A 19193-nucleotide genomic window follows, 5' to 3' on the forward strand; every position below is an offset into this window, starting at 1 on the left:
TCCAATAGGAGGGCGCGTACCGAATCCTGGGCATACAGCCGAGCAGATGTGTGAGCAGGTCGCAGCGCAGGAAGAGTCAGTGACAGCAGGAACAGCTACTGTGAACTGGTGACAAATTAGAGTGTGTTGAGCAAGCAAGGTGAGCTTTATTTGATGGGTTTTTTTTCGCCGTTTCACCTGTAAACTCTGCGCAGGAGGAATGCTTATTGTCATTATCGTACTTCCTGGTTGGAGTTAGGTTGTGTCGTATTTATTAATTTGCTCGAGCACAACTTTTGTGAGCTAGTTTCTTTAGCTAGTCCTCGTGGTTATTTATAGCGTCACATTTCTGTATTTTGTTAGGGTTTATTCGACTCTTGTGTCTGTTTTCTATGTGTTACAACCTCTTGTAAACCAGTACCAACTTTTGTAGCTATTTTTTTTAATCACCAAACCCAAGTTTTAGTAGACTAATAATAACGGTACTAACTTACATTTTGTTTTGACCAAAATGTGTCTATTTTGCTGGCCTTACTAAGTGACCTCAAAACTTGTTAAGCAAATGTCTGCTGCCCATTATAACCAAATAAGTTACCGAGTCAGCTGTTTTATGTCTCAACGAGCTGGATAAGTGATTTCCTGATTCGCCTCCTTCGAACTTCATGCGGTCATAACCAGTTTATGTAGCTGTAGTTGTGCAGATCTGCTCTGCTTGAAATCTGACCCACACCAGTGGACAGCCAAGGAGACTGCCAAGAAAATGGCATTAACCTGGCAGTTAGAGGTCATTCAAATAATTTGCCCTTGTCTCAAGGTGCACTTTTGTCCCTTCTGACAACACCTTCCCTGTCCTGTTAATCTGCAATCTCTCAGCGCTTTACACTTAAATGCCTCCTTGGAAATAATGCACACTCTGAAGATTTTTCTCCTTTTTGTTTCCTTGCCTGGATTCTGAGTATTATGACTGTGAGACACTGTAACCGTGTCGGGTAAACCATGTCCTGTGTTGGCTAATAACATTACAGAGACTTTGCTCTTAAGTTCTTGCAACTGCAATAGTTGCTGCTATTAAAACAATCTTAACCTATAGGACCAAAAAGGACTTGAGAAACAAAGAAATGCTCTTTTACCAACTCATCAGTAAATGATTTGTTGCTGGAAAGGGATGTGTAAATAATTCTACATCCAAACTTTAAAGTTTTGTTGTTTGTTGCAGATTTGCCAGTAGACTAGAATTTGTTTTTTCCAATAAGATCAGGATTGACATCCCTGTTTCTTTGAAAATGCTTGCTGTATTTAGCCAAGTTTAGTAAATCCAATATTTATAACTTATCAAACTAATCAAAATGTGCATTTTGAGTAAAGGTCACACATATGTAGTTTTCCAAGAATGTGCAAAAAGCATGGTCATTTTTTGTGAAGATTTTACTTTGTAGTAATTAGCCCAAACTGAAAAAAGAAAACAGGTGATCCAACTTTAAAAATTAATTTGTCACAAGTAATCAAATTAAGTTTAGCCAAGTAAATATGTTAAGTTTATTAAGTATGTCATGTTAAGTAAATTTATTTTGACAAACTTAATTTGATTTCATGTCACAAGTTAACTTAATTTTTTTAAAGTTGGAGACCCACTCTGTCTTTGATTTTTTTCAACGTACCAAAAATTTGAATAATTAACATATTACAATGAATAATGAATAGATTGAAAATAAACACAAATGATAATAATGCACCCATCAGACCTTTCCTGATTTCTGTTTTCCTTCACATCTCATTTGAACATTTTTGATTTTGCCTGATTCTCTTTTTTTATTATTATTATTTTTGGGATGAGATCACATGCAGGAAAACACAAAATGTGAGGCAGGTTTTTTTTTAAAATTTGATCCAGGAAATGTTGCCCAAATAACTCAGAAACTTCACACAGCTCTCCTGTTCAGCTCTGCCTCTCACCGCTTCCTTCGAAATTGCCACCGTTTGACCCAACCTTTCAGTGGACTACGTAAATAGTCTGTTTAGGTAAAAACAAATAGAGGGGATTTAAAATGTACCCAACACAAAACCTGTGGTCAAACTCTCGTCTGGAAAAATGCGTGGGAGTGTCTGGGAATGAGTGTTGAAGCTCGGAAGATATTAAACCGTAGACAGACAGATGTCTGAGTTACCAGCAGAGGCCTCTGCTTGCTCTCAACCAACCTTGAAAACTGGAGGAGGTTTTTAAATCTGAAACTAAAAGCCTGGTGTGGTCAGGCCCAAAGAGACGGCCCTTAATTTTGCTTTTCATTGCTGTTGGGGAGAGAAAGGCCTTGTGATTTTCTCTTTCACTTTCACTTTCTTTTGATGGAAAATCCCTTCACTGTCTTTTTTTTTTCTAAGATCTTTTTCATGTTAAGTGGAGACAAGCAAATTTTGCCACAGCTGCAGTTTGTGTCTAGGTTTTTTTTTAATGAATGTAAAAAATGCATGAATTACCTTTTTAACTCTCTTTCTCTTTTCTGTAACTTTCCAGATGTCTTTTGCCAGTGATCGACTTTATAATGGTTATTTGCGACAGAATATGTCGGTCATTGTTAGCAGGGTGAAAGTGAGAGAAATAGTACCGTACCTCCCCTGCCTGACGAGTCATGACAGGGTAAGTTTAATCATTAATTACTTTAAGTGGAGTTGCTTTTTTTATCTGTTATAAAAATAGCACACATGAGGTTTATTCCCTTTTTTATAGCAAGTTGCCAATGTTTTGCTATAGAAACACAGAACGTTGTCAAAGTATTCAATAGGCCTGTCACAATAACAAAGTTTGCTGGACGTTAAATAGTTCCAGAAATTACTGTGACAAACGCTAATGTTGTTTTTGAGATGATTTTTTTCAAGCAATATATTGATAATGGCGTAATAATGCAAGTTTGTCCTCTGAAAGACCAACAAAGAACACTTTAAACTGGAACTGGAAGATATTTTAAATATCCAAAATTAAACACAGCAACAAAAATCGATAAATAAAATGAAAATGAAAAGACCAGACACAACCAAAACCATAAATACAATGTATTATGATGTCTCTGTAAACAAAATTAGCCTTCAAAATATATCAATCAGAATGGAAATTATTACATTCTTAGTATTGACAGCTATTGAACTTGATTGCACTTTGTGACGTTACAAACATCAACATATTTCTCTGTGATAGACCAGAGTGAGTATCTCACATTAGTGAAGTGAAAGGAAAGTTACATATAGTTTTTAAAATATTTCACAATAAACATATGAAAAGTGTGGCAGACTTACATATTTTATTTTCTAAATATAGAGTGATTATTAAAAATATTCACCCCATTAGTCATTTTTATGATCATCCAAATGTGGCTTTTTCATTTAAAAAAATCTCAAAAACTACAATAAAGTTGAGATAAAACATGTAACATAAAATGCATAAATATTTAGCTTTCACTTTTTTTTTTGCAGAAAAGTCATATTTTGTTGATAGTGACAGATTTGTAAAAGCCATAAAAGTCTAAAATATCCAACATGGTGGTGGCAGCATCATGCTGTGATGTCTCTTAATCAGAGACATGGAAGCTGTTCAGTTGATGAGAGCTTTTTGCAGAATACACTGAGCTAGATGTGTCATAACTACCCCAGAAAACATTTCTTTTCTAAACTGATTGTAGGAAAACATAGAAGCCAAACGGGAAACATCTGGGAATTTCAATGCCATGGTGCTTCTCCTGGACTGTCTGAAGAGGAGGGAGAACTGGCCGGAGCAGTTCATCCAGGCGCTGGAGGCTTGTGAGCACCCAAACCTCGCAGCTGAGATCCAAACAGAATACGACTCCCTGCTACGGGGTAGCAGTAAGTCACTTTATCATCTGTTGACATCTGTAATCTGGAGCTTAAAACCTTGATTTATGTGATTTTTATGCCTTTGTATTATGACACGTATTGATATAAATGACAGCTTAAGCTTCTCTTTTATGTTACTGCCACATGACTTTATTGTTTTTATTAACTGTACAGTACTTGAAGCTGAAGCAGCATCACTCTTATTGGCTAAAAGCTAATGTAGGAGTGCCCAAGGTGCTTCTAACACCATGTTTAGTAATGTTTCCATGAATGCTGCTGGGAGGATGTATTGAGGGTCATATGTAGATCTGAAGGAAAGAACATCTCTGCTAGGAGTGGATATTTATCGTATCGTTTATCATTTATTGATAATAATTCCGATCTATTGTTGTCACGATAAATTCCAGTTAATGACGTGAAGTTATTGTCATAATTTCTGTTTGCTCAGTGGAAACAGCTATTGATGGTAGAAATAGATCAAAATTGATCAGAATGTATTTTATCTTTTGAAAGGATAAAGTTGTAAGCTTTGTGACCCTGTGAGTGATGTTAACAACCTGAGTAAAAAAGTAAATGATAAATAGATGTGTATAATTTCTGATGTCTACCCTCCACAGAGCTCTCATCTTAACCTAGCCACTGTTTGCTTCATCTTAGATCCCAGTTCAGGCTCGGCTGCAGCTACCGTGGTCAGGGCTCATGTCCACCCGACTCCAGCCGCCAGCCAGCTGCCCGTCTCTGAGAGCGTTGCAGATGTTCAGCCGGCTCCCCCCGAGCCAGCCTCTCAGGCCCCGGCTCCTGTCCACGCTGCTGCACAAAATCTCCTGCCCGATAAACAAAATCTTGTCCCTCAGATGGCAGCCGATTCCCTACCTGAACCCATCTCTGAGCCGCCCGCTCAGGATGAGCTTCCACGTCTTCCGTCTACTCCACCCCCATCTCCTGAGATCCAGCATGCAGCCGAGGGAAAACATGCTCCCCACCAGGAGCCAGAGGAAAACTCAGAGTCTGATATCCAGGATCCTTCTGGTGATACCAGCGTAGGGAGGAAAGAAGCTGGCACCGCTGTCGTCGTGGCCGCTGCTGTTGCCATGGTGACCTCCTCTCAGGATCAGCAACAGCAGCAACATCCGGTCCCTCAAAGTGGAGCTGATCATCTCCAAACAGCAGCCGCCACAAAGCCGAGTCCGTCTTTAACATCGGTCAGCTCTGATGTGTCTGATGGGTCATCTGTGCTAACTCTGACTCCAGAGAAACATCCAGTCCAGGACACGACCCCACCAGCACACAAGATTCCTCTGCAGCCCCAGATGAGCGCTGAACATACAGCTGCTCAGGTCAGTAACGAGACCTTTGATACTCCATCTCATCTAGAAGAAAAAACATTGTGCTACATGCTGTTGGTTTTGTGGTGCCTTTGGTTTTCAAAGGCCTTAATCAGCTCCTCAATGCAATGTTTCGATGTAGATATAAATGCTGTTTGCTCAAATTAATGCCAGAGAAATGATAAAACATTTCTCTGCAGCTTCTACAATCCACCATATAAACATCTCATATTACATATTAGGTGATGATATTGGATGCTTTTTAACATTAAGTTGTTCTTTCCCTGCAGGCTGTTAAAAGTAGACCACAGACTGACTCTTCTTCTTCTCCTGAGCCGTTTGCCAACAAGAGAGACGTCTTTCATCAAGACGCCAATGATAACTCGGTGTGCCTGAGCAAACCTAGTCAACTCGTCAGCATCCAGCCAGTTAATCACCCCAGTCCTCCAGTCCAGCCACAGAGCTCCTTGCTGCAGCCTTACTCCGGCGACAGTGCCCGACTGGAACTAAGTGACCCTTCGTCAGACCTTCCTTCCTGCACTGCTCAAGTTGAGAAGCCCGATTCAGCAGAACCGCGTCAGGAGAACGTGATTGTTCCAGACCACAGTGAACCAGAGGAGAACCACTACGAGTCTCCAAACCAGAGCTTCGACGTGGCGGAGAATGTGGTTCACGTAGCAGAGATGCCATCCATCCTCAATCGTGACGGCCAAGCTCCAGAGCCACAACTTCAAATCGTCAATGGAGAACCGGTCAAAGGAAGCTTTTCTGCAAGCGTCAACACTGCAGATGACACTGCGTCGAGTTTTAACAGCCTCCACAGCGAGAGCTACACCCCCATCGAGTCAAAGCCTCTGCCCAATTCAGAGAAAGCCACTCCTCCCAACCCCAGCGACGGCCAATCCACGACAAGAAAGTACATTCTAATTGGAGCTGGAGTGGGGGCCTGCGCTCTATTGATGGCGTTGAAGTTTAAGCGTTAAGGGGGTAAGGATAGTGACTGAGAATCGTCATGGTGTCATATTGTAATCCTTGCACCGAGAGGGCACAGGACAGACGTTTAATAATTACCCATAGTAACGAAAGCTACCATGCCAGACCTTTGATTATGTCATTAATTCATATCTGTTGTTGGTGTTCAGCAATGAATGACTTTGACTTTGGAATAATAAAAAAAACAAATCCAAACTCTTGACATCAGCTGTGACACTTCAGTGAGGTGAGGTGGCATCTCAGGTTATTTCAAATGTGGGTTTTTATAAAGGTACCTGATGGGAAATAATGGTGCCTCACAAAAGTATTCACACACTTTAACTTCAATGCATTTTATTGAGATTTTATGTGATACATCTATACTAGGAATGCATAACTGAATTTGAAGTTAAAAAATGATGGAAAGAAAATTGTGGCATTTGTTCACCAGTGTTCTATAGCAAACCACTGAGGTCTACACAAACCAGCTGGATTTGAGACTAAGAGTGTTTTCATACCTGATAGTCTGGTAGACTCTGTTCAATTGGGGACCAAACTTGCGATATTTGTTATATTTTATCTGCTGGAGCGGTTTGCTTTTGTACTGCGTTGTCAAATGATCTCAACTAATTGAAAAACCTGTTCCTTCCCTCACCTGTGGGGGCACTGCACCAAGAACCACTGAAGGAAATGACACCAAAACCTCTGAATAAGACACTGAGCACTTAATAATACACTGAATAAGACACTTCCTTCTTCACAACATCTAAACAAAAATGGAGTGGCATCAGATTTTAGCGGTTGCAAGATTTCTCTTTTGTCTTTAGCAAAAGATCACAAGCCGTTTCTCCCACTAGTGCTACATACGCATGCTTGTTTGTATTTACCCAGAATGCCCTGACTTATAGTCCAGTTCCTGCTTTTTGATCTTTCTCCGGTCTGTTTGCATCCACATATGCATTCGAACCGCACCAGAGTTCACTTCAACCGAACTGAGACCAGAGTTCGATTACACATTCACACCTCCCCAAACAAACCAGACCTTCAAGGCAAACAGACTAGGGTTCGATTAAAACGGACTAAACAGGGCTGGAGTGATGCATCCTAAATGAAACATGATGCTCCACAGTATGGCGGTAGTTTGCAGTACCTTGAAGCAAAAAAGTCCTTGGGTTCAAATCCTGGCAGGTAGTCTTGAGGTATGCATGTTCTCCATGTCCACCATGGGTTCTCTCTGGGTATTCTGGCTACCTCACATAGTCCAAACAGTTTCATGTTAGGTTCATTGGTTCGTTCCAAGTGCCTCTAAGAGTGAACATGTCTGTAGTGAACCATGCCTCACCTTTAATGATCACTGGAGATAGGTACTTAGACCTAGCAAAGACCTCTGTTGCCAAGTTGTTGCAATGAATTTCATTGAAGGATACCAGAGAAACACATGCATACACACACTGTAAAATCTCTAAAAAATACTTTTTAACTTTATCAGATGAGGAAAACATTCAAGGGGTGGGAATACTTTTCACAAGCCACTGTATGTTTGAGTTATCTTGGAGGTGGAGGAAGTGGGAGGCAGGAGCTTTTCATATTTAATTCTTTACTTTCTGTCGGTATTTGGAAGCTGGGCTGCAAAAGCCCACTGTTTTCCATATTTATTTGTACATATTTGACACATTTACTCTACGTAGGTGTGTACCTATTAAGAAAAATTAAAAACATTTTTAAAAAGCCCATATATTATGTAAGGAATCAGGTTTATTTGTTCTTCTTCTCAAGGATAAAAACAATCTATTTCGAATTTTAGCTCAATTTTCTTTTAACAAAGCATTTTTATGACAAGTAGATTGTGGGTTTATGTAATAAGATGGATTTTTAACTAGAACTTGCTGATTCTTACATGATTTTATCAGTTGAAATGTTTTAACGTGTAACAGAAAATGTAGTTAATGTTATTGCATTAAATAAAAAAATATATATAGACATTCTTTAAGGTGTGTAAATGAGCATCCTGGCTGACTTGGAGGATCCTCAGCAGTTTGTTAATCAGTGATTTGCTAAATCGTTCTTTCTGCCATCTAGTGGACATATTTGGTTTTACAGGTTGCTTTCCTTCAGGTAGAAATGTCTCCTGAATCATGATGTAAAGGTGAAAAATTTTATTGTAAATAGTTTGTCGATAAACAAAGCACACTTTTTAAAGAGTTAATTCATTATGTTTTGCACATGTAAATTGCATAACTGGAGATAGACCGGAGTGTCTTCATTGTTTTTCTTCGGGTTTTGATCTTAGGTTCTGTCTGAACTTGTATGCACTGTTTGTATCTACGCACTCCGACAGTCACATCAATAAAATACATTGATACAATTTGAATTTTATGTATATTTTACATATTTTGCGTGTGAGGAAACATAACTTGGTGTCTATCTGGTGCTTGGGTCGGCTCCAGAGCCACATTTGGCTCTTTAGGCCCTCAAGTGGCTCCTAATAACTTTTAGCAGTGGTGTTATAGAACTGAAAGTGTTTTGTTGTTTAAAGGGAACAAGAAACTTTACAAAGAATTTTCACCAAAAAATGACAACAATGCCAAAGGAAATGTTCTTATTGTACAGATTTTTCTTTTCTATTTGGTTCATATAATTAGGCTGATACCACTGTGCTTTTTTTTTAAAAAAAAAAAAAGGAAAAAAAGAATACTTTCATCTTTTTCAAAAGAAGTTAACCAGAAAGTCAAAACATTCTGTAAAACGTTTTAATATTGACATTTTACAGTAGTTCAGATGAACGTATTGTTGATTTTGTCTCTGATTTGTCTCCTCGTATCAGCAGATTAAAAAGGAGGTTAAAAGACATAGAGGAAAAGATAGAATCTATAGCAGTATATTGATGTGTTACAAAGGCCTATTTAAAGTCCATACGCATGTTTAATTGAGAATTCTGTGGAAGACCCTTAAAATTGCTACTTCACAAATTCTCTCCATCGAATCTGACTAATTTTGAGCTATTTTTCAATTAAAAAAAGAAAAGCCAAATATTTAATTAAAAAAAAGCCTCAAAGCTGACACAGACATCACATACCCCAAAAGACTTGCAGGTGAAATTGCGGAAGGATGGTTCAACTAAATATTGAACTGATGTGACTGACCACAAAAGCACATGAAACATTTACAATTGTCATTAGCTAGGAGGGAATTCAACCGTGAATTTATGAGTGTTTAATTATCAGAATCACAGTTTGCTATGTTTTGATTGTAAAGCAATTTAATCATTAGAAAATAAATACAATAAGCAATTATTGAGTTACATATAAGTATTTAAATGTCCTTTCTAATTGGGTTATTTAATGTGGTAAAATCTAGGAAAAGTGACATAAGTTTATAAACTGGTGGAATCGCGCTCTGATTGGTTCTCACTTCCTTCCATCAACTCTTAGCCCCGCCTACATCTCTCTTGACAGCGAACATAAAAAGGACGTGTAGCTCAGCCATTTACGACTCCAGATATCCAGCTAATTATCTCGGCTGCGAGTTTTTTGTTTGTATTTACCCCACAAATTATAGGCATTTATTCACCTACTCGCAACTTATATCATATATGTAGCTAATTAGCCATTCAATGGCGTTTAATCAACGCGACGATGATATCGTCGACGGAGAAGACGAAACGCCCTCGAAGCTGCCGCGGTGCAACAAGGAGATGCCCGGTTACTTTAGCAACGAGCCCCAAAATGAGGCTGCCGAGTCCGCCGGGAGAGCTACATCCGAGCGGCGAACGTCCAACTCGACCGCGTGGCATCGGAGAGATTCGTTTAAGAAGACCAGGCCGCGTAGGTGTTAACAAAGCTAGCTTCGGATATATACTGAGAGAGGAAAGGGGGTTGCTGCATCTACACAAAACACAAGGCGGTACATACAAGAAACCTTGGGCACTGAAATTGTTTTAATAATGAAATATTATGGTGTCGCGTATTTTCTTACAGCCTGAAGGTTGATAAGTTGTTGTGAGTGTGAAACTTAGTATCCGTTAGGCTTTGGCATTTGCCATGATATAAATGAGCCATAGAGGCAGTAAAAAGCCTGAATTTATTTTGCACAAGATGGCGTTCGCGGTACACACTGTACTCCTTGTAGGAAAGAAGCTGCTTACCATTTTCTAGGCTAGTTGTCACATAAAATTAATCCCCACTCAAACAAAATGTCATTCATAATTTTCTATAATTTCTACATTATTAACAACAACAAAAAAATTTTAATAAAAAATGTCTCTGCATATGCTTCACACATTTCAGCATTTCCTTGGTTTGGGATGGACATCGGAGGCACCCTGGTGAAACTCGTGTATTTTGAGCCCAAAGACATCACTACAGAAGAAGAGCAGGAGGAGGTGGAGAACCTGCGGAGCATCCGGCACTACCTGACCTCCAACACCGCCTACGGCACCACCGGCATCAGGGATGTGCACTTGGAGATGAAGGACCTGTCACTGTGCGGCAGGACGGGGAACCTGCACTTCATCCGCTTCCCCACTCATGACCTGCCTGTCTTCATGCAGATGGGCCGCAACAAGCACTTCTCCAGCCTCCACACCACGCTCTGTGCCACGGGAGGTGGCGCCTACAAATTCGAGTCTGATTTCCGTACGGTGGGTGTGCAGTCTTTTGTCTGCTTTATTTTTGCAGCTCAGAATATAGCACCTGCAAAAGGGTAATTAAAAATACACCGACTGTTGGTTGAGTAGATGAACCATTTTGATTTCTTACACTAACATCTTCTTTTTACAGTGACAAACACAAAACCTATGAAATAAAATGATTCGCACGTTTTTAAAAATGGGAATGGCTGGGTCTCCAGTAGCAGTCAGTTTTGCAACAAATCTGAGGAGGCCTCTGACGGAAGAATGTTGTCGTAGCAGTTTAGCATGTCATGACATGCCAACAGTTCAATATCCAGGCAACAGAGATGATATTTCATAGTAGCATGTCCTGGACGACACCATCAGTTGTTCGCAAGCACCGCTAATCTACTTCATTTGCTTCTTCTGCTCCTCTTTATATCCCTGGAAAACATATCATACTGCTCCTGTAAGCTAACTGGAGAGAATTCCCAATAAATTAATACAGGTGTAGCCAAAATTAGCTTGCAAAAGAAATTATGGGCATAATTAAGGGTATGTAAACTTCTCAGCAGCATCAAATTATGTTTATCCTGCTGTGTCTGTCTCTCTTTCTGAAAAAAAAAACAAAAACAAAGATGGCCGACCTGGAGCTCCACAAGCTGGACGAGCTAGACTGTTTGGTTCGGGGGGTGCTGTACATCGACTCTGTGATCACCAGCGGCCCCTCGGAGTGCTACTACTTTGAAAACCCCAGTGACCTGGATCACTGCGCTCAGAAGCCCTACACACTGGAGAACGACTATCCTCTGCTGCTGGTCAACATCGGCTCCGGAGTCAGCATCCTGGCCGTCTACTCCGAGAACAACTACAAACGGGTCACTGGGACCAGGTGATGCTCAGCAGCGAAATTATTTGCGCTTTCTGCTGCTTTGTAACTTTAGATGTAAAGTTGTTATTATTATTATTATTATTGTTGTTATGACCTCTGGGCCTCTGGGGTGTTTTTAAAGATGCTGGGTTGGATACAAATATTGACAATTTAAAATGCCATTACTATGTAGCTGCAATTGAATAGAATAATTCTTTATTAGTCCCACCGTGGGGAAATTTACTTGTTACATCAATAAGCCTAACATTACAGTAACAAGTAAACATAATATCAGACTCTAGCATTACTTCACAATCTTCATCTGTCACCTGTTCTGCATGTTTGCGGTTTGATCAATTTGTGCAGCTTTGATGTAAATACATTTACAAATGGCGGATGTCTTTGCTGATTTGTCTTAATGAAATCTACTGCAAACCCAGCTGCCTTCTAACTGGTTGATGGGGGCTATCCTGACTGTAATTTAGTGCAATCTATTGATGTACATGCATATTGAGCCCACTGTGGAAACATGGTGGTGGCAGCATCATGCTGCGAGTTCCCTTTTCCTTCTGTAAGGAATAATGTTTACCTTTCCCCCCAGTGGCCTACACTGGAATTTCTGATTGTAACATAACATGTACAAACGTTCTCTGGGTTTGAATATTTTTTTACAAGGCACTTATTGTAGTACTGCAGATATAGGGAAATATCACAGAAAAACTGTGGAAAACGATTCAAAATGACTCGTATTTCGTTTTTTTTAAAAAAAATTTTATCTCTCTACGTCTGCTGTACTCTACACCAGTGTTTTTCAACCACTGTTCTACGGCACACTAGTGTGCCATGAGTGATCGTCAGGTGTGCCGTGAAAATTATTCAATTTCACCTATGGTACCGTATTTTCCGGACTATAAGCTGCTACTTTTTTCCTAAACTTTGAACCATGCAGATTGTATCCCGATGCGGCTTTTCTGTGTATTTTTCTTCAACCACCAGGGGGCTCTCTAGCAGGAAGAGAATCATCAGAAGTCAAAATTGTAGATCAAAGAATGTGTTAATTTTCATTTAGAACAGCCACATGCTAGCAGCAGGCACAATGGAGAAATGTTTTCAAACTCGTATGATGCAGCTTTTGAGTTGAGGGCTGTCGATCTGGCACTACAGGAGGAGGGAAATAAAGCCGCTGCACTTAAGCTCGGTGTGAACGAAACCATGGTTAGTAGTGGCCAGCGGCGTAATCATGTAATTTTCATACCACTAGATGGCAGTAGGTACAGAGCATTTTACATTAAAACAAGAGAATTAGTGATGCATGAATGTTACAGGTAGCGGTGAGAGCATCGTATCTAGCAAGACTGTGACGACAGTGATGGAAAAGACAGTGAAGCTCAGCAGTAGTTAGAAAGAACATGGGTCCATTTCCCACAACTTATCTGTGTGAAGTGAGCTTCTTGAGCCTGGTTACTATAAAAACTGAAACCAGAGAGAGACTGAGAGCTGTTGAGGAAGAGCTTTGTCTTTCTTCAATTTCTGTCAGGAAATCAGCTGTTTTCATCCAAACATGCACAGGTTTCACACTAGATGGGTAAAATATACAGATATTGACATTTTGTACATGCAAATCTTCATATTGTAACAGTGAAATCTTTCCCAAATATTATTGCTTCTTTCAGAGTAAGAATTATTTTCTGTATTCCAGCTTAAATAATGCTCGTGGATTAGTTTGTAAAACACTTTGAAGTTTTCTACAACTTCTTTAAATTTAAGACCACAGTGTTGAGGCACAGTTCAGGTGTTCAGGTGTATTTTTGAAGTGGACATGTTACGTGCAATTTGAAATAAGAAATGTAAAATGTGATAAAAATACATTTTTGTGTTTATTTGATTCCTATTCAAGACACTTTGATAAGAATGACTATATATGTAATATAGGCGACTACAGAGTATCTTTTACATTTCTGGTTGGTGGTGTGCCTCGAGATTTTTTCAGTTAAAACAGTGTACCTTGGCTCAAAAAGTTGAAAAACACTGCTCTACACACAGGTCTGTTGCTATAGCAACCGACTGACAACAACTCCACTTGCGGACAGATAAGCTTACGTTCCAGTGCATCGTGGTTAAGCACCAAAAAACATCCAAACATTTTCCACACAAAGATCAGCACATTCATTCCATTACAGTATTATTTTTTTCAGACTTGAAGTTTATTTTGCAATTACTATTAAGTGATGATCTGAACACAGCGGTGGTTGATTAGCTAATCAACACCTGCTCTACTGATATGTGTCAGACTTGGTGAGTGGGTCGCCTTATTTTTATTTTTTAACTGAACCGAATCACGCCGAATTCCACAGCTCATCTACATGTTGGTTGTCAAAGTCAAGCTAGCATAGCAAAGCTACTTCCCTCTCTGTTTTTATTTTATAAAACGGGTACATTTAAGATTTAATGCATTATGTTGACAAGTTGTTAAAATCCATGGTAGTCATCATTGATGAGTGTTTTCCCAGCAGGGAGCTGGGGAGCAGGTTCTTGCGTGCGTGATGTCACTTTGGAACATCTCTACATGCTATCGTTGATGCTAACGCTGATATTGACATTGTTTCTTATAGCTTTTGTTATCAGTTTGTAAAATCTTACTAAATAAAGTTGACTATTTAGTCAAATCCTGTAGAATTTCACTGATGTCTGATTCCTCCGTTTGCGTTGACAGCCTCGGGGGCGGGACCTTCCTTGGCCTGTGCTGCCTTCTCACTGGCTGCTCGACTTTCGAGGAAGCCCTAGAAATGGCTTCTCAGGGGGAGAGCACCCACGTAGACAAGTTGGTCCGGGACATCTACGGAGGAGACTATGAGAGGTTTGGACTGCCGGGCTGGACTGTGGCCTCAAGGTGCGGTTTACAGCTCCTTCTACTGTTCTTATTGTTGGTCTCCAGCCTGTTTTGTGATGGCTTCCAGCATCGTCAGAGCTTCAGCAGAGAACCTGAGCACCGTTGGGTTTGCTGGCTGGACTTGAGCGGTCTCCACGCCATCTGACAACTCAGTTTCTCTTCGTTTTCTAGTTTTGGCAGCATGATGTTCAAAGAAAAAAGGGAGTCGGTGTCTAAGGAGGATCTGGCTCGGGCAACGCTGGTCACGATAACCAATAACATCGGCTCCATTACCAGAATGTGCGCTCTCAATGAGGTTAGTAACAATCATGGGGTAATAATGGTTAAGTGTGTGGAAGATATTTGCACTAGAAACTAGACAAAAAATGCTTGCTGCGATTTTGTTTTTTGCAGTGCAGCGGTGATGTTTGGCACTAGAGAGGCACCAATCAGAATTTGTGTCACCAATTTCTGACCAAGTGGTTTTCTGAAAGTTAACCATTTTAGTCAATTCCAGTTCATTTGAGAGCAATATTATTAGAAGGTATCAGAAAGGCAGCAATCAGTCCTTTATGTTGGAAGCTGAAGTGATGTTGCACTGTTTGTGTTGGGACAGGGGCCACTGTGAAACAGTGGTTTAGCCTTTTGTAAGAAAGCGATCTTAAAGTTACCCTTCTGCGTGAAGAGGGACAATGATCTGGTGGGGTAGAGATTCCAGGAACACATTTGTTTGGCATAAATCCTGCTTCATGTTTTCTGATTTTAGTGGGCCAAATGTTCTCAGGGATTCAGACGGTTCCTTTGGTCTCTTTCTGGTCAGAAACTCATCTGTTTCGCGGCTGCTACGCTAGCTTGAGAAGCTTGATAAATTTGACAATCAGCCAATCAAAGATGAGCCAATAACATTTCGATTGTTTCAACTTAAATGTTATTACAAATGAAAAACAATTAGATTTTATGGTAAAAAAAAAATTCTGAATTCTAAACGATTGGAAAAATACAGAGAACCAGCTTCTTGGGCTCTCCAGCCGAGTTCTTGGTGCATCTCTGGTCTAAGCTGACGTGGTTTTATATAAAATCCCGTTGTGTTCAGACTGGTGTTGGTGTAAAACTGCTGGAGAAGACCTTTCAAGTCTTATTCCTTTTTTGCCTTCAGCCTCTTTATGGTGCTGCCTTGTGGCGTCTTGATCAAGCAGCATTGTACAGGGCTATGACGGCGTAGAGGAGCTCACACGACGCCATTGTCATGGGCAACGTTATACGCTTCCATTACAGCTCATTAAACAAAATCTGTTTGATCGCTGTTATTTCTGACCTCTTGTTGTTTTTTGCTCAGAACATTGAGAGAGTGGTGTTTGTCGGGAACTTCCTAAGAGTGAACATCCTCTCTATGAAGCTGCTGGCCTACGCTATGGACTACTGGTCCAACGGCCAGCTCAAGGCTCTCTTTCTTCGTCATGAGGTTGGTTTATTTTGAACAGAAAAGAGTCAATTGTCATTCCAAATAACTCGCCTGTTCAGTGTCTGGTCTGGACTAACAGTGGTGTCTAACTCTCGTTTCCCAGGGTTACTTTGGTGCTGTCGGAGCCTTGCTGGGACTTCTGCATCCGTCCTGATCCCTCTTTGGAGGAAGAAAAATAAATAAAAGTCAATCTGCTGCAGCAATCAGAAGCACTTTAGATTGTTAGGAATCAGTTTTTTTCTTAAAAGCAGCGTTACCTGCACCACCTACTGGTACATTATTGCATGTGGGCCGGCACACGTTTTCAGTTCTCGTATGCCGGTTGAATGTTGGAGGTTTTCTGAATACTCCGTGGCTTAAGTTGGATGCAGAAAATCTGGCAAGCTTAGTATTTTTGCACCTTTTTGTCATATTTGGCGATTTCAAGGAAATCCAGCAGTGTTGCCTGAAGTAATTTAATTAGAAGTACCTGTTGGTTGGTAGTTTTGTCTTAATGGCGCTCGCTACCCATCTGTGGGTAATCGGTTCTGGGCCAAAATATTCCAGGCTGTACCCAAAGGTACCAAAATGAATGATAAATGTTACTTTGCCCCTTTTAGAATCACTTTTTGTTACATAAACATATTTATGTAACAACAATGTTCTTAATTGGTTTCCCAAAGAGACGATGAACAGAGACTTGATAAAAAGTTAGTGCCGCCATTTAAAGTGGTAGTTCCAGGTGTATTTATCACAGGTAATTAGAGGGAATGGGTTGTCACTTGAACTCTTGCCTACATGGTTAAGGTGAAACACTATTATTAACATCCATTTCCTGTTTTGCATAATGAGCTTTTTCAATGGAGTTCAACTAATCTGGAGGTTTTAATAATAGGGCAACCAAGGTTTTATAAGGTGTTGCATACAAAATGTATTATTATATTAAGCCCTTATATATCACTAATGTAATATTATACACTTTTTTTGGCTATGAATGATACAGCCCACTTGCTGTACAAATGCACCTACTGTCATCTGCATTACTGAAGTGCCTTCAGGCCAGTGCATGTCTGTGAGGAGAAATTGGTGCACATTGAGAAATGTGCACAGAAACTACAGGTCCAAAAAGCACATCATCTCTTAATATTCTGAGTTTAGTTTGTTTTTTTTATGGTGAAACTCAGCGCTTCCCTCCAATGGAGGTATAGAATGTGTTCTCCACACCTGTTCCTGTTCTGTGTGGTTCAGTTATAAACACAAACTCTTCTCCTCTTCCTGTTGTAATGATAAATCATCATTTTTTATGTCCATCCATGATTACAAGGACCAGAATTTGTCTCTTTGTTTTTTGTCAGTGATTGTTTGGAAACTACAGAGTAATTAGATTTTAAGTGCCTGTCATAATTTCTGTAATCTGTTTGGCATTATGGTTGTCATTCTCAAAAATACAAGATCGTCTTTGTTTCACATTTGCTTGTATTTTGCATAGAAAATTATTTTTCCTGATTTTTTTTTTATTTTTTTTATGTTGAATCTATTAAAAATGTTTTTTCATACCATATTTAAATTGTATTGCTTCTTTCTCTGCATATATTATTAGAAATCAAGTCCAAAACTAAAGTACATTGGTATCAATGACAACTTTGTTGGATGCGCGTTGCTACATTTAATTTGCTAACGAATTGATACCCTGATAGACATATTACACATTACTACAAAAGAAAATTTGATTCAAACTCGTTAAATTTTAATAAAAGTTTCAGGAATGGCATTCCTTTTGGAATTTTTAAATATACAACAGTGCATGTCACCAATTTTCAGAATATATTCCTAGAGGTCCAATTGCCGTAAAATTCTCACCAGATGTGGGAGCCCATCTATTTCCGACATAACTGACGTTTGGGCGTGAGCTATGTGTGTCGGCTCAACGCCATGAAACTTACTGCTCTGTAAATAACAACCCTCCATCGCAAAGAGAGAAGTTCTGAGCTGAACAAGTCGGTAATGTTAATTCAGTATTTGAAAGCGTGGCCAACACGGGACGGCTTCGCTCCGTTCCTCAGCTGCCATTGCTATAAATACAGACAAGCTACGATGCTAAAACAGCGCAGAAAATCAACGTTATCGTTCACAACTTCTCCTGTTCGCTGATTGGCCAGGTGAAGAAAAAATCTACCGTAGGCAATCCAAGTAAACAGTCCTGTGAAGCGAAATTTTAATCGAGTGGAGTAGCTTGAAAAGGTTAAATCCTCACACGAACAAGAAAACACATAAATACATCAAGAAATTACGTATAATAATAAAAACACAAGGGAAGCAGGGTTGAACACATAACGGGAGGTTCAGAAACAAACGGAAAATCCTACAGCTGAAGTCTATCAGTAGCTAGAAAGCCATTTTTCATTGGTAAGTACAAGCTGGTGGCCTTTACAATGTTTCATTACCCTATTGTCACACAAGAAACATTCACAAACACCTTCATAAAACATTGCTGTAAACGACAAAAGTAATTTCTAAATTACTTAAAGTACCCACTGGGCACATCTGTGGCTTTAATGCGGAAGTGGGAAGAACATAATTACACAGTAAAAGGGATTCTTGCAACACTTCAGTGTACAGCTTGAGAAAGACCTGAAACCAGCAGTTATTAGTCTGTTTCAAAGAAGAAAAAAAGTAATCGGGCCTATATGTATCATTACTCAGCATCAGTATTTACCATATACAAATACATTTGATTGATTGATTGATTGATTGATTGATTGATTGATTGATTGATTGATTGACTGACTGATTATCAATCACTTAGTGAAACGTATTTATATAGATTAATTACACAGACTGATGTTTTCCAGCTTTTATTTCTGTTAATCGTGATTATTTTCCAGCTTGCAGTTCATAAAAACATGACATTTAAAATTTGAGTAGTACGTCAGACCAATAAAATAATAATAATAAAAAAACACTTTATAATGCAGAAATTTGGGTCTAATGAAAAGTACCAACTTAAACACCTTTAATATGTCAAATTAGCCTCACCAGAAAGCATATTCTAATTTATTGAACATGACTATAATTGCTGTTATAATGGAGAACTTGAAATACATTTTTTAAATTGATAACTTTGGCAGGAAGAGGCTTCTAGCGATAAGGACAGAAAAGAGTTATGAGAGTTTCCACACATGTGGCAGCTGTCAGAAAATGAAGAAGAAGAAAAAAAGAACATTTAGTGTGTGGCTGGAAACTTTTCTCAGCACACGTGTACTTCATCAGACACGTACACATCTGCC

General features: G+C 39.5%; 2 protein-coding genes across 3 annotated transcripts; both read left to right on the forward strand.

Moving 5' to 3' along the window:
- On the forward strand, positions 1-8487 carry mavs (mitochondrial antiviral signaling protein). The gene is made up of 5 exons (XM_014989628.2): positions 1-139; positions 2489-2611; positions 3648-3828; positions 4477-5156; positions 5435-8487. The coding sequence occupies exons 2-5, from the start codon at positions 2489-2491 to the stop codon at positions 6125-6127; spliced, it is 1677 nt and encodes a 558-aa protein (XP_014845114.2). The 5' UTR covers positions 1-139; the 3' UTR covers positions 6128-8487.
- A 1059-nt stretch (positions 8488-9546) lies between these two features.
- pank2 (pantothenate kinase 2) lies at positions 9547-17467 on the forward strand. Of its 2 annotated transcripts, none has more exons than XM_014989642.2 (7): positions 9547-9940; positions 10403-10755; positions 11364-11617; positions 14310-14486; positions 14658-14781; positions 15802-15927; positions 16031-17467. In XM_014989642.2, the coding sequence occupies exons 1-7, from the start codon at positions 9730-9732 to the stop codon at positions 16079-16081; spliced, it is 1296 nt and encodes a 431-aa protein (XP_014845128.1). In that variant the 5' UTR covers positions 9547-9729; the 3' UTR covers positions 16082-17467. The 2 variants fall into 2 exon arrangements, with proteins under 2 accessions (XP_014845128.1, XP_014845135.1); XM_014989649.2 differs by having other exon boundaries at positions 14310-14453.
- The last annotated feature ends 1726 nt before the right edge of the window (positions 17468-19193 follow it).

Source organism: Poecilia mexicana, unplaced genomic scaffold, assembly GCF_051168715.1.
Source record: "Poecilia mexicana isolate PSO_F unplaced genomic scaffold, ASM5116871v1 scaffold_22, whole genome shotgun sequence".
Lineage (NCBI taxonomy): Eukaryota > Metazoa > Chordata > Actinopteri > Cyprinodontiformes > Poeciliidae > Poecilia > Poecilia mexicana.